This window comes from Panthera uncia, chromosome E1 (genome assembly GCF_023721935.1).
Source record: "Panthera uncia isolate 11264 chromosome E1, Puncia_PCG_1.0, whole genome shotgun sequence".
NCBI classification, from domain to species: domain Eukaryota; kingdom Metazoa; phylum Chordata; class Mammalia; order Carnivora; family Felidae; genus Panthera; species Panthera uncia.
Window position 1 is genome coordinate 56,315,688 of NC_064814.1, and position 20,311 is coordinate 56,335,998.

At 59.6% G+C, this 20,311-nt stretch overlaps 3 protein-coding genes across 5 annotated transcripts in view; 1 reads left to right on the forward strand and 2 right to left on the reverse strand.

Annotated features, from left to right (window-relative positions):
- Positions 1-15,863, reverse strand: part of POLR2A (RNA polymerase II subunit A) — a 22,870-nt gene extending 7,007 nt beyond the window's left edge. Inside the window, exons 1-19 of the mRNA XM_049637059.1 lie at positions 15,351-15,863; positions 6,861-6,993; positions 6,608-6,744; positions 6,325-6,498; positions 5,932-6,213; positions 5,523-5,684; positions 5,194-5,414; positions 4,925-5,057; positions 4,319-4,443; positions 4,010-4,220; positions 2,957-3,166; positions 2,652-2,820; positions 2,388-2,482; positions 2,076-2,279; positions 1,728-1,950; positions 1,061-1,244; positions 510-681; positions 312-417; positions 12-217 (exon numbers count right to left, since the gene is read on the reverse strand). Of these exons, the coding sequence (XP_049493016.1) occupies positions 12-217; positions 312-417; positions 510-681; positions 1,061-1,244; positions 1,728-1,950; positions 2,076-2,279; positions 2,388-2,482; positions 2,652-2,820; positions 2,957-3,166; positions 4,010-4,220; positions 4,319-4,443; positions 4,925-5,057; positions 5,194-5,414; positions 5,523-5,684; positions 5,932-6,213; positions 6,325-6,498; positions 6,608-6,744; positions 6,861-6,993; positions 15,351-15,443 (3,240 nt within the window). The 5' untranslated portion in view covers positions 15,444-15,863. The remainder of the gene's footprint in view (positions 1-11; positions 218-311; positions 418-509; positions 682-1,060; positions 1,245-1,727; positions 1,951-2,075; positions 2,280-2,387; positions 2,483-2,651; positions 2,821-2,956; positions 3,167-4,009; positions 4,221-4,318; positions 4,444-4,924; positions 5,058-5,193; positions 5,415-5,522; positions 5,685-5,931; positions 6,214-6,324; positions 6,499-6,607; positions 6,745-6,860; positions 6,994-15,350) is intronic.
- Positions 15,864-16,528: 665 nt separating this feature from the next.
- The window catches only part of SLC35G6 (solute carrier family 35 member G6), a 4,449-nt gene continuing 666 nt past the window's right edge, over positions 16,529-20,311 (reverse strand). The window contains exons 2-4 of the mRNA XM_049635367.1: positions 19,729-19,955; positions 18,843-19,037; positions 16,529-18,352 (exon numbers count right to left, since the gene is read on the reverse strand). Coding sequence (XP_049491324.1) covers positions 17,339-18,352; positions 18,843-19,037; positions 19,729-19,955 — 1,436 coding nt within the window. The 3' untranslated portion in view covers positions 16,529-17,338. The remainder of the gene's footprint in view (positions 18,353-18,842; positions 19,038-19,728; positions 19,956-20,311) is intronic.
- Positions 20,031-20,311, forward strand: part of ZBTB4 (zinc finger and BTB domain containing 4) — a 14,978-nt gene continuing 14,697 nt past the window's right edge. For all 3 annotated transcript variants that reach the window (XM_049637060.1, XM_049637061.1, XM_049637062.1), the window contains exon 1: positions 20,031-20,184. The gene's annotated coding sequence lies outside the window, so the exon portion shown is untranslated. The remainder of the gene's footprint in view (positions 20,185-20,311) is intronic.

Below are 20,311 nucleotides of genomic sequence, written 5' to 3' on the forward strand. Positions count from 1 at the left end.
ACACCACTCACAATGGCTTGGTTGAACTTGGACTCGATCTCTCCGAGCAGCCAGTCGAAGGCCTCCCCGCTGAGCCGGAACTCCTCGGCCATGCGGCGGGAGCACAGCGTGGAGCGCAGGTGGATGTTGAAGAGAAGCGTGGCGTTCTCCTGGGCTTGCCGGCTCAGGGGGTCATCCCCATTCACGATCACCAGCTTCTTGCTCAATTCCTTGACTCCTGGGGCGGCCAAAGGAGGTAAAGAAGTTGCAGACCGGGGCCCAGCTCCCTCCTGTCCCCCCGCCCGGCCCGGAGGCCCAGAGCAGCTACTCACCCTCTACGACCTTGATGGGGTGCAGGTCGGAGGGGAGGCGAGGGTTGATGTGGAAGATCTTCTGAGCGTTCCAGATCATGCGCAGCAGGTTGCAGGGGAGGACCACCTGCGGGAGGACGAGAGGGAGCGAGGATCGCGAATGGGCACAGTCTCGCGGGAGCGGCAGCTCGCCAGCTCAGCCTTCCCGTCCACGCGTACCTTGCTGTCGCCGGTTGGGAAGATGACCCTGAGCACCTCCCGATCCTCGCGCATCCGCTCAAATTCGCGCTCCAGCTCGTTCTGAATGTGCGCGTTGCTCAGCACGTCCTTCACCAGGTCCTCCTGCAGAGTCCGCCGCAGGGCCCTCTCGTTGGTGTAATCGAAGCGGAACCTGCATGCGGCAGGAGGTGGCGTCAAGGGACAGGCGGGCCCAGGGCCTGACCCCTGCCCGGGGCACCGAGGCTCCCGAAGGGGCAGGGTCTGCGCAACGGGGCTGTGGAGGCGAGACTCTCGGGCAGGGAAACTGCAAATAGGACCTGGAGCGCGGCAGCCCGTCTGGGTTTGCTCTGTGGGGTCATCGGGCACGGGCCGGGGACGGGTCTCAGGTCTGTTCCCCACCCACCCACTCCCACCACGCGGCGTCCGTCACCCGGGTGGGCGCGGGGCTCTGGGGGATCGAGCTGCCTGCGAGGCACAGTCCAGGCGAGCAGTCTGTGTGCAGCGAGGGGGGCCCCCCAGGAGGCGAGAACCACCCCCTGCCTCCTCCTCACTTCTTCTCAAAAGCCTTGTTGGACGGCTTGAGGGTGGCCAGGTTCTGGAACTCGACGCTCTCGCCGGCCAGGCCGTCCTCGCCGTAGCGGAGCTGCACCACCTGGTTGATGGAGTTGCGCACGGTGGCGTCGTACTTCACCATCACCGACTCCATGGACTTGATGAGCCGCCGCTGGATGTACCCTGCGAGGAGGTCACCGGGGCCTGACCACGGGCCGCAGGGCAACGAGGCAAACACGTGGCCCGAAGAGCCTGATCTCTCAGAGCGAGCCCTGCCGGCGGCCCGAGGGCCTTAGCCCACTCGAACCTCAGAGGGGGCAGCCGGTAGCCCCCTGGCCCCCGAGGCTCTCCGTGAAAGCCGAGCCTACCACCGACCGGAACCGGGCCCAGAAGAGTCCCTTAGGAACCAGCCACGGCCCAGAAGAGTGCCCTAGGAACCAGCCCCTGCGTCACAGTGCACGACAGAGACCCCGAGCTCCTCCCCTGCACATGGAAGGCTGCAGGGCCGTCACACGGGGGCGGCTCCCTGGCTGTGGCTGCCGTTCCCCCGACGAGGGACAAACCACATGTCCAGGAGAACGCCTACCCCTCCCTCCACGCCCTGCCCCCCCCCCCCCCCCCCCCCCCCCCGGCCCCGACCGATACGCACGGGCCCGTAGGCCTCACCAGTCTCAGCTGTCTTGACAGCGGTGTCGATGAGCCCCTCGCGACCCCCCATGGCATGGAAGAAGAACTCGGTGGGCGTGAGGCCGGCCAGGTAGGAGTTCTCCACGAAGCCTCGGCTCTCGGGCCCGTAGTCGTCCTTGATGAAGTGGGGCAGGGTCCGGTGCTTGAAGCCGAACGGGATCCGCTTGCCCTCTACGTTCTGCTGCCCGACGACGGCGATGACCTGGGAAGCGAGAGGCGGGGTGCACCCGGCGCCCTCTGCACCAGGAGCGGGGGCTCCCAGCACTACCCCCTCCGCCGCTCCCAGCCTTCTCTGCGGCCCAGATCTGGAAAGACAGGGCTCCCCACCTGGGAGATGTTGATCTTGGAACCTTTGGCCCCGGACACGACCATAGACTTGAAGTTGTTGTATTCAGACAGGGACTTCTGGGCGGAGGAGCCGGTCTTGTCTCGGGCGTCGTTGAGAATGCGGTTCACCTGGTTCTCAAATGTCTGCCGCAGAGTATTCCCCGGGGTGGGCTCCAGCTCATTGTTATGAGCCTTCTCGATGACCTGGGTACGTGGGCGGGGGCAGACCTCAGTGCCGTCCTACTCCCCTTCCCTCACACCCGCTGGGCTCTCGCGGACATCGCGTTCAAAGTCTCTGAGTGTTCTGCCCACCTCTATCACATCCTGCTTGGCCTTCTTGATCGTGTTCTGAATGTCCTGGTAAGTTTTAGAGTCCGCAATGGAGTCCCCGATGCCAATGGTGTGACCTAGGGAGAAGGAGAAGCATCAACACCCTCTGAGGGCTCCCCAAAGACCTGGGATGGAATCACAGCCAAGAGAGTGCCAAATCCAAGCAGGGGAGAGAAGAGGCTGGAGAAGAGCAGTAAAAAGACAGAGTAAGGATTCAAAGCAGGTTTGCTAGAGCCTTCTACTCACCCTCGATGAGCAGCCAGTTGTTAATGACGGTCTGAATGTTGGAGTAGAAGAGGCGAGTGATGTCGTGACCCATCTCCAGGTACGAGATGTGGACCAGCGAGCCGGCGGACGTGCCCAGGGACTTCTTACACAAGATGCCCATGATCAGCTCCCCGTTCTCCACCACCACCTGTGCACAGAGCACCCTCTCAAGGCCCCCGCAGTGGCTCCCCTGGAAATCCCACGGATTTCAGCCAGAAGGCCAAGAGGCAAGGTGGCGGCCAGGTCCGAATGCTGTTCCCACACACGCAGAGACCAGGTCCTACCTTGGTGTCCCCGGGAGAGATGTGCTTGTAGGGGCCACTGTCCTCATCGTCGGGATGGGTGCTGTGGGTGCGGATGCAGTTGATGTGGCCCGGTATGATGAGGGAGAAGATCTGCTTGCCCGTCCACAGGGGACGGGGCTTCAGAATGGCTGGCTGTGGGACCTTCCCGTCCCACGTGGACAGGAACATCAGGAGGTTCATCACCTCACCCTGGGAGGGAAGAGCGGGCCAACAGACTTCAGAACTGTAGGCCCCGCTCTTGGGAATGTCACCTGCCCAAGGGTGACAGCCAGATTCTGGAGGCAGAGAGATGCCAGGAAGTGTTTTCCAAAATTTTAATTGAAAATACAATAGCTAGGGGCGCCTGGGTGGCGCAGTCGGTTAAGCGTCCGACTTCAGCCAGGTCGCGATCTCGCGGTCCGTGAGTTCGAGCCCCGCGTCAGGCTCTGGGCCGATGGCTCGGAGCCTGGAGCCTGTTTCCGATTCTGTGTCTCCCTCTCTCTCTGCCCCTCCCCCGTTCATGCTCTGTCTCTCTCTGTCCCAAAAATAAATAAAAAACGTTGAAAAAAAAAAAAAAATTTTAAAAAAAGAAAATACAATAGCTAGATTTTAGGTTTTTCTTCTTTTAAACAAGAAGTACAAATTACTTTAAATAATTAGGAAGTAACCGGGGCGCCCGGGTGGCTGTCAGTTGTGCCCAACTTCGGCTCAGGTCACGACCTCGCCGTTCATGAGTTCGAGCCCCGTGTCGGGCTCGATGCTGTCAGGGTGGAGCCCTGCCTCGGCTCCTCCGGCTCCTCCTCTCTCTGCCCCTCCCCACTCATGCTCTCTCGCTCTCAAAAATAAACGAACAAAACATGAATTGAACAGTGAGCTAAAGTGGTAAACGTTTCGGCCCGTGATCCGCCTGACCCATTTTCCTTCTGCCTCACATGCAGGTCCGTGTGACGCGAGTCGAGCCAAGAGTCCTGGCTCTCCCTCCCAATCATCCCCTCGCCGCCCTGGGGCCCCTCTGCCCGTCCCGAGTCGGGCTCCCTCCCCAGGGGCACACACCCGCTCCAAGAAGACGTCTCTCTTTGTGAATTTGCGCACTGCGGTGAGCGTGTCCTGCACGATGCCCATGACGGGGCGATTGCTCTGGGGGGTGACAATCATGCGTGGCACCATGGCGAGCTCCTGGATCTCCGCCCGGGTCTCCAGAGACTGTGGCAGGTGCAAGTTCATCTCGTCCCCGTCAAAATCAGCATTGTACGGAGTTGTCACGCTGTGGTGACAGACGGAAGCCGGGGTCAGGAAGACGCCTGCAGGGAGGCGTCAGGGAGCAGCCCGGCCCCGCCTGCCTCCCTCAGCCAGGGCGCTGACCTCAGATTCAAGCGGAAAGTCGACCAGGGCAGGATGCGGACCCGATGCCCCATCATGGACATTTTGTGCAAAGTCGGCTGCCGGTTGAAGATAACAATGTCTCCGTCGCACATGTGCCGCTCCACCTGTCGGGGGAAGTGTGGACAGGTCTTAGGGAGGGCGCTGTGAGTGGGAGGACAGGACCGTGGGCCTGAAATGCTCTACACGTGGAAGCAGACGACACTGTGGGGTTAGTTTCACATGGAACACGTGTCAACCACAAGCTTCGGGCCGGGTTATCAGCGATGACAAGGCACAGTTGTCCACCAGCCTCAGGGAACTCAGCTGTGAGAGAAAGCCCAGAGACCCTGGACACGAAGCCTCCTGTTCTGTTCCTCCCCTGGATCTCCCTTCCCTGCCACATACACCCCTCGCGCTGCGCTTGGGTTTATGCGACCCCCACCCCAGATGCCCACGGCCAGCAGCTCTGGCTCCACTAGGAGGCGGCAGTCTCGGAGTCTCCACGCACCTGGATCCTAACCAAGAGGACAGGATCCCCCCGCCCCCAGGGCCCCCCTGCCAGAGAGCTTCCTGCTCAGGGGACAGAGGCCCTGGCCTGTCACGTGCCTTGTAGCCGGTCTGCAGGTGAAGGTCACTGGGCTTGGGGTGGAAACGCAGGTCGATACGATCGCCGTTGTCCCGGATGATGTACTTGGCGCCCGGGTACTGGCTGTTCCCCCTGCGCACCAGCTCCTGAAGTCTAAGGAGGACAGAGGCACGATGAACACACACCTCCCAGGAGCCCCCGCTGCCACACTCAACCGGAGCTCTCGGTGCGGGCCCACTCCCCTCGTGTGTCCACAGCCCTCCCGGCAGGGTCCCAACACGGAGCCCACCTGTCGATGTTGAAGGGCGTGACGATCTCCGCAAAAGTCATGTTGGCAGCGATGGAGCGGGGCACGCCGACCTGGTCGATGGAGAGGTTGGGGTCGGGGGTGATGACGGTGCGGGCCGAGAAGTCCACTCGCTTGCCCATCAGGTTCCCCCGGACCCGGCCTTCCTTGCCCTTCAACCGCTGCTTCAGGGACTTGAGGGGGCGTCCGGACTTCTGCATGGCCTGTGAGGACACACGGGGAGGCGGCCGCAGTCAGCACGGCCCCTCCTCCGGGGCAGGGGCGCAGGGGCGCAGGGGCGCAGGGCAGGCGGGGGGGGCGTGCGGACTCACGCGGGGCAGGCCGGGCAGCTCGTTGTCCACCATGGTGGCCACGTGGAACTGGAGGAGCTTCACGTCCTCGGCGATGACATGTGCCGCCGCGCCGTTCTGCTCGTTCCGCCGCAGCTGGTTGTTGATCTTCACGATGTCGGCCAGCTTGTGCGTCAGGTCGTCCTGCGGCGGAGAGTCGGCGTCCTCACCGCCAGGCGCTCGGGGTCTCCCTCACCCCCGGGCGGGCGGGCCCTGCCCATCCCTCCTCTCCCAGGTACAGAGGCACCTCTGTGACCGTCACCGCATTAAGGGCCTCATTGAAAGGCGCACGGCTAGCAAGCGGCGGTCACCCCCGCACGCCCGTACCCGCGTTGTTCCCTGTCCCCCCCCCCATCCCCCCCGGACAGGCAGGGTCCCCGGGGCCGCCGACCTGGTTGCGGGCGGAGCCCTGCATCACGACGGCGGGCCGCACGGACAGCGGGGGCACGGGCAGCACCGTAACGATCATCCACTCGGGCCGCGCGAAGCGGGGCTCCATGCCCAGCACGAAACACTCCTCGTCGGAGATGCGCTTGAAGATCTCGTGCACGCGCTCAGGACTCAGCAGGATCTTCTTCTCCTGCGAGTCCTCGTTGACGTGCTTCCACTCGGCATACAGCTCGAGGCCGGAGCGCCGGATCCTGGGCTGGTAACGCCCGCAGCCACCGTGGCCCTTCCAGACAGAGGGGGGCCGTCAGAGCCGGGAGGTGCCGGCGCCTCTGTGCCCTCCCGGTGTCTTCTGCCGCCCCCCCCCCTCCCGCGCGGCGTCCCCGACGGCCGCTACCTTCTCCTTGGCCAGGTCCTCGTCGCCCTCCGGCTGCTCCACACCGAACTTATTGTCCATCTCCTCTCCGCCCTCGCAGATGTTCTTGCCCTTGCACAGGTCGTACACGTGTGTGAGCCGCTTCTTGGGCTGCCCCTTGGACTTGGCCAGAATGTCCTTGATCTTTGGGTTGTTCTGGGGACACGGCAGAGCAGGGTCGGTTGGGCCTGCTCCTCGGCCCCCCCAGGCCTCCCCCCCCCCCGGGCCGGGGCCGGGGCCCCCCCCCCCCCCCGCCCCCACTCACAGAGTCGACGAGAAGTTTGGAGCAGAAGAAGCAGACACAGCGCAGAACTTTCATCGTCTTCACCAGGAAGCCCACGTGAAACACAGGTTTGGCCAGCTCAATGTGGCCAAAGTGGCCAGGGCACTCTGTCATGTTTCCTGTGGGGACACACACCTCAGAGACCAGGTCCCCAGGTGTCCGCCCTCAGGCCGGGGTCCAAGGAGCCCAGCCTCCTGCTCCCTTTGGGGCGCCGCGCCGGCCCCCCAGCACTCACCTGCACAGGTCTGGCAGCGGCCAGTCCGCTCGATCACCCCCTGCCTTGGATCCATCAGCCCCCCAAGCTTGGGGCGGCCTCCCTCAGTCGTCTCGGGGTATTTGATACCCCCCTCGGTCACGGACATTCGTTTCTACAGAGAAAAAGACCCATAACAACTAAATAGGATTCCTACTTTCCAGCTTTCGTATGCTAAGGCCTCGAAGAACCCCAACTACCCAGAGCAGAAAGAGCCGGGTATAGCCCGGGGTGAGGGGAACAGGGCATCAGCGTGTGTGCTCCTCTGCGGGGGACAGAGCCAGAGTATCGGGGTCCCGGCCACTGCCAGAGTGGGAGGGGGCGCTCACAGTAGCGGGCCGTGGACCCCAGCCTCCAGAGAAGCTGGCTAGCTCTTGGACTCAAGCTCCAGACACCCCTCCAGACCGAATTCCTGCTCTCTGGCATCCACAGGATGCATCCCCAAAGCTGAAAACAAGCCCAGAATCCGAGCCCCTGGCAGGAACCCCTCTGTATGGCACCCCGCCGTGACCGTGCACGTGTCCCGCCCCAAGACGTGGCCTGCCGAACAACCGGCTCTCATCCTTGCCACTTCCTCCTCCCCAACAAGGGCCCGGCCAGCTCTGCAGAACCCTTCCTCTTCAGATGGAGAGCCCGTGGTAAGACGGGAAAGGCAGGTGTGGGAGTGGAAGGTCGGTGAGAATGATCCGGAGACGCGTACCCGGGTGCCCCAGGAGAGGGAGGCAGAACCCGGGGTGGGATGCCGACAGGGGCGGGAGCGGGGGACAGAGCAGTTCAGAGGTCTGTGCGTGTTAGAGAAGAGATCTCTGCCCTGGGTGAGAGGCGGGCTAAGGAAACCTTTACTTTTCCCACCCTGAAAACCAAGGGCTTTGCAACGAGCTGGGTTTGGCCCACTCGACTTCCAGAGCGAACTTAAACCGAGTAAAAGCTTTGATCAGCACGTCCACTTCAGGCCGGCACCAACCGCGCTCGGTGCACCTTGTCTGTCTAACCCTAACTGCTCACCTTCCAGGAATGAGGTCCTGTCCTTAGACAGGAGAAACCTGAGGCCGCGCGAAGGGACTTGTCCAAGGCCTCTACCTCCAGGAGCCACCGGAAGTCGGACCCAAGCCTCTGTGGGCCAATCACAGTCCGTCCCGCGGCCCGGTAAGCACCTAAGCTCTGGGGTACAGCTTCTCGGCGGCAAGCGCGGCACTGGCTGACTAGTCTTCTCTTCGCAGCTGACCGACAGGCACCACAGTCTCATTTTACAGATTACGACACCGAGGGGCCCAAGGACACGGGGCTAGAAAGGAACGGGGCCCGCCCGGATCACCTGTGCATCCTTTCCAGGGCATCACGCCGAGAAAACGGACAGTGGGTTCTAACTGGCACAACGCGGCGACTCCACCTCCTTCCACTACGGCCACCACCAAGTCCCCGAAACCACGCGAGACGGACCAAGGAGCTGCACTCTGCCCGAGCCAGCGGAGCCGGCCAGTCTGAGCTTGTGGGCCTGTGACACTCGGCAGGTGGGCCACTTCACCAAGCCTCCTATCCTTCCCACCTAAGACGGGGGCACTCACGTCAGAAGCCAGTACCTGCCCTTCCTCACCCTCAGGCACAAAATGGCTGAGAGAGCACGGGCTGGGGCCAGAGACCTCTGGTTTGCAATCCTGGCTCCACCATTTACCAACGAGGCAACTTCATTTACCTGCTTAAACCCAGCACGTGACAGGTGCTCAGTAAATGACAGCGCTCGTGATCTAATCACTCAGCAAGCTCTGGTCACTTTCACCTCCTAAACGGGTTCTGAATCTCGCCCCTCTTCTCCAAGCCCACAAGCCCTGCCTCAGGTCAGGCCTTTCCTTTGCCGTCTACATCAGAGCATTCCTTCAGTGGCCAGCCTGCCTCTCGTCAATCCGTCCACACACGTGGGGTGCTCCTCTTAAAACGGAAATCTGATCTTTGTACCCTCCTGTCCTCGGAATGACATCCAAGCTCAGTAGGAGTAAGCAGAGCTTACAAAATGGGTTTTATGATGTTTCTACCTTCCTTTCTTTTCCCACCTGGGTAACAGACTCCCCTGTGGTCTCCCCATCCGCCAGCACGTGTGCTGCCCTCCTCATTGTCTTCTGGAAGGCCCTTCCCCACAAGGCAAATTGCTATTTAAAGACCCAGCTCAGGCATTGCTTCTTCCAGAAAGCCTTTCCAGAGCCTCCCCAAGACAGACCGGCACCCCTCCTCTAGGCTTCCATAACCCCTGTCCCACTGCACCTCTCCTAATGCAATCAAATTACCTACTGGGGGGGGGGGTCTGTCTTCCCACAGATTATAAGCATCGCTTATAGACATCACTTAAAGACAGCATTTCTCTCTCGTCCTGGATCCCACGGCCCCTAATGAATGTTTGTGAGACGGAACTCAACCGCTCAGGACCCTCCGGTACAGGGAAGTGTGTTCAAAGAACTTGGAAAAAAGACTGGCCCCTGCCAGCCAAGCCCGCGATCCCCTCATAACGGGTCTGACCAGCCATGCTGAGCAGAAACCTAACGGTCTACTGATGTGAGGCTGAGAAGGCTCTGAGCACCCACAACGTTCATCGGGAAGACAAGGCTGGGGTGACTGGATTCCCAGAGCTGGAACCCCTTCAGCTGCATCGTGTCTTGTGAGAAAACGAAAGGCTCTGCTCACCTTGAAGGAAACACAGGAAAGCAGAAGCAGGCCTGACTCTGGCTGCCACAAGGGTCACTAGAGAGCTCAGGGCGATCAAGCTCAAAACTTTGTGGCTTTCTCTGCTCCGAGCCCAAGCCCACCAAGCCACCCACCTGCAAGGACTATTATGCTTGCAGGTATTGGGAAGCAGCTGGGGGCTGTCCTGGAATGTTCTGGAATCTCTACCAAAAGGTAACACACTTCGTTTTGGGTTATATATATACATGACATCAGCCCGCAGCCTTTCATCCAAACCCTGGTTCTCATGGCCTACGTAAGGGGTAGGCTCCTGAGGGGGTGGCTGGTCCCAGAGGGTGGCCCTGAGGTCACAGAACAGAAGCCTGCCACAGAGTCTCAGGAAACACTCATTCTCTTTTCTCTGCCTTTAGAGAAACACACTTGGAGGGGCGCCTGCGTGGCTCAGTCGGTTAGGCATCTCTCTCTTGATCTTGGCTCAGGACACGATCCCATGGTTTGTGAGATTGAGCCCCGCGTCGGGCTCTGAGCTGACAGTGCAGAGCCTGCTTGGGATTCTCTCTCTTTCTCTCTCTCTCTGCCCCTCCCCAACCTGCATGTGTGCTCTCTCAAAATAGATAAACATGAAAAAAAGGAAGAAAGAAAGAAAGAAAGAAAGAAAGAAAGAAAGAAAGAAAAAGAAAGGAGGGAGGGAGGGAGGGAAGGGAAGGGAAGGGAAGGGAAGGGAAGGGAGGAAGGAGGGAAGGAAGGAAGGAAACACTTGTCCTTGGAACTGGGCTTTGGGCCACTGGTACAGATGCGGTACCCACCCTGCCCCCTCGACATCTATGCTCCAACCACAGAGATCTCTCAAAATTCCTTTCCTTCACATGCCCCCTTCCCGGTACACTTCTTTCCATTCTTTAAGATCCAATCCAATGTCCCCTCTCCGTAATGGTCGCTGAGCTGTCCCTGGCCTCATCCACGCCCCAAGAGGTGCTCGGCCCGCCGTCTTTCCTTGTTTCCTCCTGTCTCTCGCACCGGCCCGCAGTCCTTGAGGGCAAGGATCATGCTGCACGGTGGCCAGCACGTGATAGGGCTCAGCAAGTAGCTGCTGCAAGTACAGGAAGTCCTTGCTTAGATCATAAATAACGTGAGGACGAGAATAAGCTTCTGATCCGCCGACATAACCCACACGTATCAGAAGCTATTATTGTTTTAAATCCTTCTTGGAGTAAGTTGGGGTGTAAATAAATAAAGTCATACTCTTCCTGGCAGATGGCTGCTTTTAACGAAAAGGAGCCAATCTCGTCACATGTAACGGAGCACCCGTCTCCCCTGACTTGGTGCCGGCTTTGCAGGGAAGTCCCAGCGCCAGCCCTCCTTGCGTCCCCGCCCTCACTCCGCAACATCCAGACCCGCCACAATGGCCGAGAGAGCAGCTCTATCTTACGGCCATTTTTTTTTTTTTAAGGTTATTTCTTTATTTTGAGACAGAGACAGCGTGAGTAGGGGAGGAGCAAGAGGAGGGGGAGAGAGAATCCTAAGCAGGCTCTGCACAGTCAGCACACATCACACACATCAGTCGAGCCTGATGTGGGGCTCGAACTCACAAAACCGCAAGATCACGACCTGAGCTGAAACCGAGAGTCGGACGCTTAACCGACTGAGCGACCCAGGCGCCCCGTCTTACAGCCAATTCTAGGAGCCCTCAGTACCTCGACACACAGCCCTACTCTTAAATACTACCTGTTCCATAAGAGGTCCCTTGCCCGCCGGTCCTCCTACCCAAAGTGGACCTGTTATTCCCCCAGACTACAAGAGCACTATATAAACTGCAAGCCATGCAGGGTAAAATCAGTTTCCCATAAGCCTGCCCACCAGAGATGACCCCCCCACCCCCGTCCAGTTTTGCGAACAGCTGGCCTGCCACACGCTTTTTAAAATGCAAGTATGTTCCGGGGCACCTGGATGGCTCAGGTCACGATCTCTCAGGTTCGTGCATCTGGCTCTGGGCTGACAGCTCAGAGCCTGGAGCTGCTTCGGATTCTGTGTGTGTGTGTGTGTGTGTGTGTGTGTGTGTGTGTCTGTCCATCCCCCAGTCATGCTCTGTCTCTCTAAAATGAATAAACCTTAACATTTTTTTAAAACAAAAAAATAAGGGACGCCTGGGTGGCTCAGTCGGTTAAGCGTCCGACTTCAGCTCAGGTCACGATCTCGCGGGCCGTGAGTTCGAGCCCCGCCTCGGTCTCTGGGCTAATGGCTCGGAGCCTGGAGCCTGCTTCGGATTCTGTGTCTCCCTCTCTCTCTGCCCCTCCCCCGTTCATGCTGTGTCTCTCTCTGTCTCAAAAATAAATAAACGTTAAAAAAAAATTTTTTTTTAATAAAATAAAAAAATTAAAAGCAACTATGTTCCTATTTTTACATAAACAGGGTCTCATTCTGCACACTGTTCAGTAACATTTATCCCATTCCTAAACTTTATTGGTTCCTAGTGCCCTTGGTGTCTCAGTAATTTTCACAGCACTCCCTGGGCCAAGAGAGATCCACTTACTAAGTACCTAAATCCAAACAACTCACTAAACATCTATATCCTACCGACTCAATAGCCATTTGAAACAATACACATAAATTGAGAAAAAGATTCCAATATTTTAGAAAGAAAAATATTTTTATTTCCTAGATAACCACAATTACTTACGACACCTGTTGGGCACGGTACTACTTGGCAGATGTTGGAACCAGATTGGTCAGCACCACCCCGATTTCTTGCTCTAGACTGATTTTTTTCCCCCCGTATCTATTAGCAGCTGCTAAAAACCCAGCTTCCCAAAGATATGACGTCACTGAAAGGGATCTGGCGCCATCTAACGCTGAAAGGCAGCTACCAGGAACTCCAAATTCCCAAGACATCAGACACATGCAGCTGAGCTCTGGCGCTTCTCCTGAAAATTTAAAACCCCTCACTGGGCCCCTGAGAGTTCGCCCAGGTGGCTCAGCACAGTTTGGGGAACAGGGAACTCAGCCTAACGGGAAGATCTTTTCTCTTCTAGGAATACACGCCCAGAGTTACTCCCTAAGATTCCTATCAGTAAATATCTAGGCAATTTATAATTTCAAACAATATCCTTGTCAAACGACGTTGTGATAAAAATCCTCCCACACGTATCTTTGTGAACTTGGCAATTATTTCATTCTCTCATTCATTTAACGGGCTCTAATTACACACCAGGATTATGTGCTGGGCACGATTTGAGAGGCTGACGTTATAGAGGTGAATACGAGGTCCCTCACAAAATTTACATCCTCCTGAGGGAGCGAGGAACAGAAAAACTAATCCTTTCAGGTTGTGACAGGCTATGAGGTAAAATAAGGTCAAGACCAAGGGGTAGAGGGGTGCCTGGCTGGCTCAGTCGGTGGAGCACGTAACTCTTGATCTCGGGGTTGTAAATTCGGGCCCCACATTGGGTGTCGCGATTATTTAAAAATAAAAAAATGAGAAAGCCAAGAGCCAGGGGTTAGAGAATGCACAGGTCAGGAAAGCACCCCGTAACAATAGGCCATCTGAGCAGAGAACACACGGACAGAAAGGCAGAAGCCTGGGGAGCTGCGGGCAATGCCCTAAGCAGCAGGAGCAGTGAACAATAAAGTCCCCGAGGCAGGAATGAACTGGTACCGTTGGAAGGACGGGCACATGGGTGTGGTTAAAGAGCGCCAGAGGAGTCTGGCGAGGAGCCGGAGAGGCAGGCAGGGGGCAGGTAATGCAGGACCCCGCAGGCCAGAGTAAGCCGCTCGCTCGGACCCTTCGGAGAGGACTGGGCGCAGGGAAGAGCCCGGGGAAAAAGAGCTCTCTAGCCGCTCTGCGCACCGCAGAAGGAACAGCGAGCAGCCGGGGCTACTGCCCGGAAAGACGAGGGCGGCGCGGACCCTGCCGGTCCAGATGGAGATGGTCACAAATGGCTGGATTCCAGGCCTATTTTGAAAGGCAGAGCTGGCAGACTGGCAGATGGACCAAGTGGAAGTTGTGAGAAGGCGCGGAATCAAAGACGGCTTTTGGGTTTCTGGCCCGAGGAAGTGGGTGAACGGTAGAGGCGCTTGGCGAACCGGGCAAGACCCGGGGAGGGGCACGCTCAAGAGGAGAAATTAAAGAGGTTTTCGTTTCAGGACACGTTTTTAGAAGCGGTAGGGCCGGAGCAAGGTAGACGCATATTAAACAACATCAACTTGTCAGACGGTCCCCCAAAAAGGCGACACCAGTTTATCAGCCTCCTACCAAGAGCGGCTAAGCGTGCTCACTCCCCAGGATTTGGGCCAGCAGAGAACAAGCAGATAAAGAAAAAACACTTCATGTAAATTTGCATGTTTTTATTAGTAAAGCTGAATATTTTTTATTGGCCACTCGCCCTACTTCCGTGAACTGTCTGTATCCTTTTTCCGCTTGCCTAACAGGTGTGTGCTTTCCTTACTGGTTTATAAACGTTCCTTGTGTATTAAGAAATCTGACCTTGTCTGTCACCGTGCAAATACTGTTTCCCAATCTGTTTTTTAGCTGTCCCCGGTGCCTCCGATAAAGAGAAGCACCTCTTACTTTCAGGTAGCGAAACGTGCCCGGCTCTTCCCTGTGTATAAAATGCTTAGCTCAGTGCCTATCATGTGCCCCGCCTATAACTCATTCATTCCTATCGAGGGGTTCTGTCCCCGGAATCGGCCCCCACAAGGCTTCTGTATGTCTCTAGGGCTTCCTAGTTTATCTTTCTACACTTAAACCTTAACTCCACCTGGAATTTCTCTGGAATGGTGCGTTTACGAGGTCCTGACTCCTGACACGACTTTCAATTCACGTGGCTGAGCCCTGTCCTCCAGCAAAACGATCTCCATCCACAAACACAGCCATTCAACTCCATTCTCTCCAGCCCACTGGCTCCCTCCAGTTCCCTCCACAAAGGAGTCCGGGTCACCAACAGTTCTCCCCCAGAACTCCCCTCCTCCCTGATCTCTCCTGCTTCCCTTCTTAGCCCTCCTCTTCCTCGGCAATGGGTTCTTCACAGGGCAACCGAAGTAGGAGTAGTCCGTTTTGTTTGTGGTTTTTTTTTTTTAACGTAAACTTGATGTCCCTCTCCTACTTCTAATTCTCCAATGGCTTCCTATGAAAAATAGAATTAAACCCCAGGATTCCTTACCGTGATTTCCAACATCTCACCTGGCCTGCCCGGTCTCATGCTTCTCCAGCCCATTTCCACAACTGTCCTCACTCGGCTGAACCCCAGTCACACACGCACAATTCTTTGAAGCCCCTGGGGCCACACCAAATTCATGCCTCCCTCAGGCCCTTTGCACCTGCGGTTTCCTCTGTCTGAAGAGCTCCTGTCCCCCAATTTGTGGCCTAGACTACTGGCTGCTTCTCCTCATTCGGGTAATGTCACCTCCCCAGGCAGGGCCTGTGGACCCTGACACTACCCCTTCTACAGGAACTTCACACCTCGTGGCAGCGCGCACCGCTTCACTCCATTCAAAGTACTCGCCATTAACGGAATCCCCTCGTTCATTCATTTATGTGTTTAGTGTCTGCTCTGCGTCTATCCCACGACAGGCGTTCAATTCATACTTGCAGAAGCGGGGAGGAGAAAAAGATCTGGGGTCCGGCTTCGTATCCAAACTTGAAAAGCCTTTCCCTCCCCTCCCCCCCAGAAGTCCTGCTGCATCTACTCCCTCCCGGCTGCGACCAGTCCGCCCCGGCGGCCCGTGCTCGAGGCCCGTCCCCCAGGCCACCGTGGAGCCCCGCCCGCGGCGCGGCAGAGCGCAGAGGGAGGGCAGGCCGCTTACCAGTTCATCCGGACTGAGGACTCCGAACTGCACTCGCTTGATGGTGCGCAGCGGGCATGCGCTGTCCCCGGAGGGGGGGCCACCCCCGTGCATCGCGGAGGCGGGCGCGCTGCGCAGGCGCAAACCTCTCTACAAAAACCCTGCGCCGCCTCCGCCTAGGTGCTCAGACCCCGTCGGGGCGGCCACCGGGAAGGACCTCCCCGAGTTGGGAGGAAAAAGCCGGAGGAGGGAAAGGTGGGGGAGGGAAGAAGGCGGGGAAGTGAAAAGGAGCGAAAGGAGCTCTCCTCCCCCTTTCCGGAGATTTTTCGTCTCCCAAAAAGGAAAAAAAAGAGGGAGGGGGAAAGGAAAAGGTTTCGGGGGGAGGAAGAAGAAAAAGGGTAACGAATAAATAAGTAACCAGGCTCCTGAACGGCAGAGGTTACGGCAGTTTGTCTCTCCCCCTTCCGGGAGCCGCCTTCTTCTCCAACCGTCCCGGCCGCGCTCTCGGCGCTTCTGAGGAGCGAACTGGCCGAATGACGCCCTTTATAGATTCGCCCCTGCATCCCCGCCCCTTCCTTTCCCGCCCTCCCTTGCGCTACGGGGTCGCCTGCGCCGGCCTGCACGGAGCGCGCGCTCGAGTCGTTGGTCCTCCCTCCCCGGCACCCGGGTTGGGCGGCCTTTTGAAGCGACAAGGGGGAAGGGGACTTTTTTTTTTTTTTACCCCGCCGCCTCCCCTTTCTGCTTCCCTCCCGGCCGAGATTTAAGGTGTGAAGGATCTAGGGGAAATATAGGCCGCTTTTATTCTAGTTTGGGCTGTGTTTTCGTCTTCAGCAAAAGTCTCCCCCTCCCCCCGCTGGAAAATGGTCTGTTCGGCGAATCGGTAATGAAGGAGGCGGGGCCGGTCGGGTCCTCCCAAGAGGGTTCCTGGGGGGGGGGGGGGGGGGGCGGCGGGGAGAGCGCTGGGACCGTCCTTGGTCATGAATATGCAGTAACCACGCTGAATATGCATGAATCGATCAAGATGGCGAAGCCAATCGCCTGTCCGGAAGTAGCTGATGTTTGTGGAGCGGCCTCCTGGGACTGGTGGGCACCTCCGGGCCTCAAATGGAGCGCCGCCCGGAACTCGGGTCCTGGGTCCTTCCCCCCCCCCCCCCCCCCCCCCAGGCTCTGAGCCGCTCGAAGAGGCCTGGACTCTGGGCTCGGGGAGCCTTCTCCGGAAGGAGGCTGGCCACCGTCCGGGAGAGATCACGGGACCGCCACAATCCAGGAAAAGCAGATTAGCCACGGGGCGGGACACAGAAGTCCTGCGGGATTCGGGGTCAAGGCATCTGAACGTTAGGACATCCTCCCCCTTCCAGAATTATTTCAGAAATAAGACTGGCGGGGGGAGAGGGGGGAGAGGGGGCAAGGATCCCAAGGGATTCTCCAATGAGAGCGGAGTAGGGCTCTCGCTCTCCTTCCAAAGCAGAGATGACACCAACGGCACAGCCACATTCAGAGTGATCCTTGTTTGATGTCAATGTCACGTCACCACCCCGGGGGGGGGGGGAGCATAACCATGAGGAAAGGAAACTGTCTCTCAGGGAAAAAAGCACACTCCCTCACGCTGGCCGCTGGCTCTGTCCGCTCCCCTGAAAGCCCCAAACAGCCCAGCCCCAGTGCTCTTCTGTCTGCTACTGAGGGGAAAATCCTCCCCGTGGTTCACGGCCGGCCTGCCTCACCCCTTTGATGTGCTTCTCAGACCTTACTTACCCCACAGGCACGTCCTGATCCCCAAGCCCCAGCCTAGACTCCACATCTCTTGATCCCCACGCTCGTCCCAGCTCTTGCAGACAGTCCCTTCTCCGCTGAGTCCCCAGGTCACCCTTGACTCCCAAGGGGTGCCCCTCTCCCATCTCCAGTTCTTTCCCGGTCACGTGCCCTCCCCTGCTTGCCTGCCAGTCTCTCCTTCTCTTTCTATTTCCCCCTGCCCCCCCCCACCCCCAACCCCCAGGCTCTCAAGTCCGATGTCACTCCTCCACCTGCCCTTCCTTCTCACAGCTGAGGTTCTGGGCGGTGATGATGGCAATGCTACCCAACACCACCCCTGCCCCCATGATGTCAGAAGGTGCCACCGTCTCATAGAGCACGTAGTACTGCAGCATCAGGGCCACCACCACCTCGGAGTGCAGGACGGCGCACACCAGGGCGGGGTGGACCTTGGTGACCGCGTAGCTCACGCACACAAAGGAGACCAGGGCCAGGATCCCCACCGCCCCCACGCAGCTCCAGCTCAGAGGGTCGTTGGGCAGCACGGGGGTCTGCAGTACAAAGAGGCCTGGCACAGAGCCCACCAGCCCCACCAAGCCAAACAGGAAGGCCACCGTCGGGAGGCAAGAGGGGAAGTCCAGAGAGCGGTAGACCAGCAGCCCCAGCGACAGCGCCAGGCCGCCCAGGAAGGCGAGCACGTAGCCCAGGGCGGTGTAGAGGCCCGTGGTCCCCTCCTGCAGTGTCCCTAGTCCCGGTCCCACAATGATGATGAGTCCCAGGGTGCTGCCCAACAGGCCACACCAGTCGTAACCGCTGAGACCCTGGCTCTCGAGGCAGAGGGCGAGGAGGGCAGAGCACATTGTGGAAGAGCCCTTGCGGACCGTGGCAGCGTTGCCGGCCGGCACCACCTGAACCGCACTGTAGGCGCATCCGATGCTGAGGACGTTGAGCAGGGCGTGGAGGCAGGCCCGGGCCCGGACGTCGGGAGGTCCCAACAGAGGGTCGCCGCGCAGTTTTAGTAGTAGGGCAATGGGGAGGTGGAAGAGACATCGACAGATGAGCAGCTCCAGCGAGGGGAAGTGGGAAGCCTGGTAAGCCATACGAGAGAAGGGGCCCACGAAGCCAGCGGGCAGGCCCCCACCCAGCAGGGCCACAAGCAGGCCCTTGGTGGCATCGGAGGGCCGGCAGCGCTGGTGCGAGGGGAGGCTGGGCGGAGTGGAGGGCGGCGATGGCTGGGTGAAGTCGGGCAGGTTGAGGTAGGGGTGACTGCCGGCCTGTTAGGGAGAAAGGAGCTCGGGCATTAGGGCAGCCGTAGCCCAGGGGACCGGGGGCAGGGCGAACGCCAGGCTGGGCTGTGGGACCCGTCTCTCGGGACAGTAGAGGGGCGGGCCGTCTCGCTGAGGAGCTCTCGGGAGCTGGAAAGGGCCTGAACAACGTGGATGAGGTGATACAGCGTGGGCCCTGGGCCTCTAAAGCAGGAAGCAGGGGGTGAGCGGTCCAGGGGCATCGTGTTTCTCTGGGTAAATTCCTGAGAGAAGAAAAGGAGGACCCGGGGGGTGCCCTGTTGGTCTGGGGAAGGGGAGGCAGCCTCAGATGCCGTGCGTCTGTGTGATGTCACAGGTTCCAGGGACATCTGGGTACACCATTGTGAGTTTCATTTGGGGGTGTCTCTAGCACAGCTGGGAAGTTTGGGGGGAAGAGACCAAAGGGAGCAGCCAGGAGCCACAGGGAAGGGGGCTCTGTCTCCCTGACCCCAGCACTCACCATCTTTCCTCGGACCTCCTCCTCTATGCCTGGCTCAGGGGGCCTGGGCCCTTCGGAGCTCCAGCCCTTGTGACCTGGATGGAGCGGGAGCGGGGTTCTTCTCTGGAACCTTCCTGAGGTGGGGGTGGGAGGTTCTCCCCTGGAACCTTCCTGAGGCAGGGGTGGGGGTGGGGTAGGGGTGGGGTGGGGGTGGGCCTAGTTTCTCTCGTGGTCTCCAGCCCTGCTTGCTTTGTGTCTGTCTCTGCGCCTCCGAAGTGGGCCTCCTTCTCTTTTTCTCTGGAGGAGTAGCTCTGTGATGAGACTTGTTTGGTTTTAAATGAACCCGTTTATGTCTCACCTTGTTTCCAAAGAAAGGTTTTGCGGGAGGGAGCTGAGGGCCGACCGCTCTGTCTCCCCCGAGTTGTGGATTTTTCAACACCAGGGAGGAGTCTCTGGGACTGTCCCTCTGGAGTTTCAGGAATGTGTTTCTTGTGTGTGCTTTCACCTGGTGTTTTGTCGGTGCCGCCCCGGGAGGCGCACACCAGGGCCTCTGCATTTACGCAGAAGTAGATAGATGTGGATATTTCTGCCGGTGGGGACAAAATACCAAGCTTCGTGGTCGTCTGCACTGGTAGTCATTTACGTGTGTCTGCTCCTTAGGGCTGGGGCCTGCCCGGGCCGCGGCCTGGTGGGGGTCCCTGCGCGTTTCTGGGAAGGGTGGGTGGGCACGTGCGTGTGTCCGGGGCTGCCCCTGTGCGTGTGCTGAGCCCGGGTCTGAGGGACCCACCCGGCCGGATCTCGAGCCTGCCATGTTGTGTGTCCGCGGAGAGGGTGTGCGTGCTCCGGGCGCTGTGCCCCGCCGAGTGAAGGGCGTGCAGGGGGCGGGAGGGAGGGGGGCGTCCCTCGCTAGGCGGCGGGTGGTCGTGCGGCCCGGCGGGGGTGCCGCAGCCAGCCCCGCGCCCGCTCGGTGCCCGCCCGTCCGGCGGCCCTGCGCCGCGCGGGTCCCGTCCCGCGATCGGTCCGGGCCGAGGCCGTCGGGCGCGCTCGCCCGGAGCCCGAGCCCGGAGCCCTGCGTCGGTGTCGGCTGCGCTGCGCCGGCCTCCTCTCGGCGGCGGCGGCGGCGCTGGGGGGGTACTGTTTCCGGGGGTGGGGGTGGGGGTAGGACCGGGGCGGGGGGAGCCGATGATGTCAGCGGCGGCGGCGGCGGCGGCGGCGGGGCCGGGCCGGGGCCGGGCGCTGGGGGGGCCGGGGCCGGAGCCGGAGCCGGAGCCGGAGCCGGAGCTGGAGGCGGGCGAGAGCGGAGCGGCCGGGGGCGGCCACGGGGATGAGCCGGGCCTGGCGGACTCGGCGCCATCGCAGTCAGGTGGGCCCCGGGGCGAACCGGGCAGGGCCAGGGCGGACCGGAGCCAACAGCCGGGCCCCCTCCCCGCTGCCCGGCGCCGCGGGGGCCCGGGCCGCGCCCCGCGCCGCGACCGCTCCCTTTGGGGTTG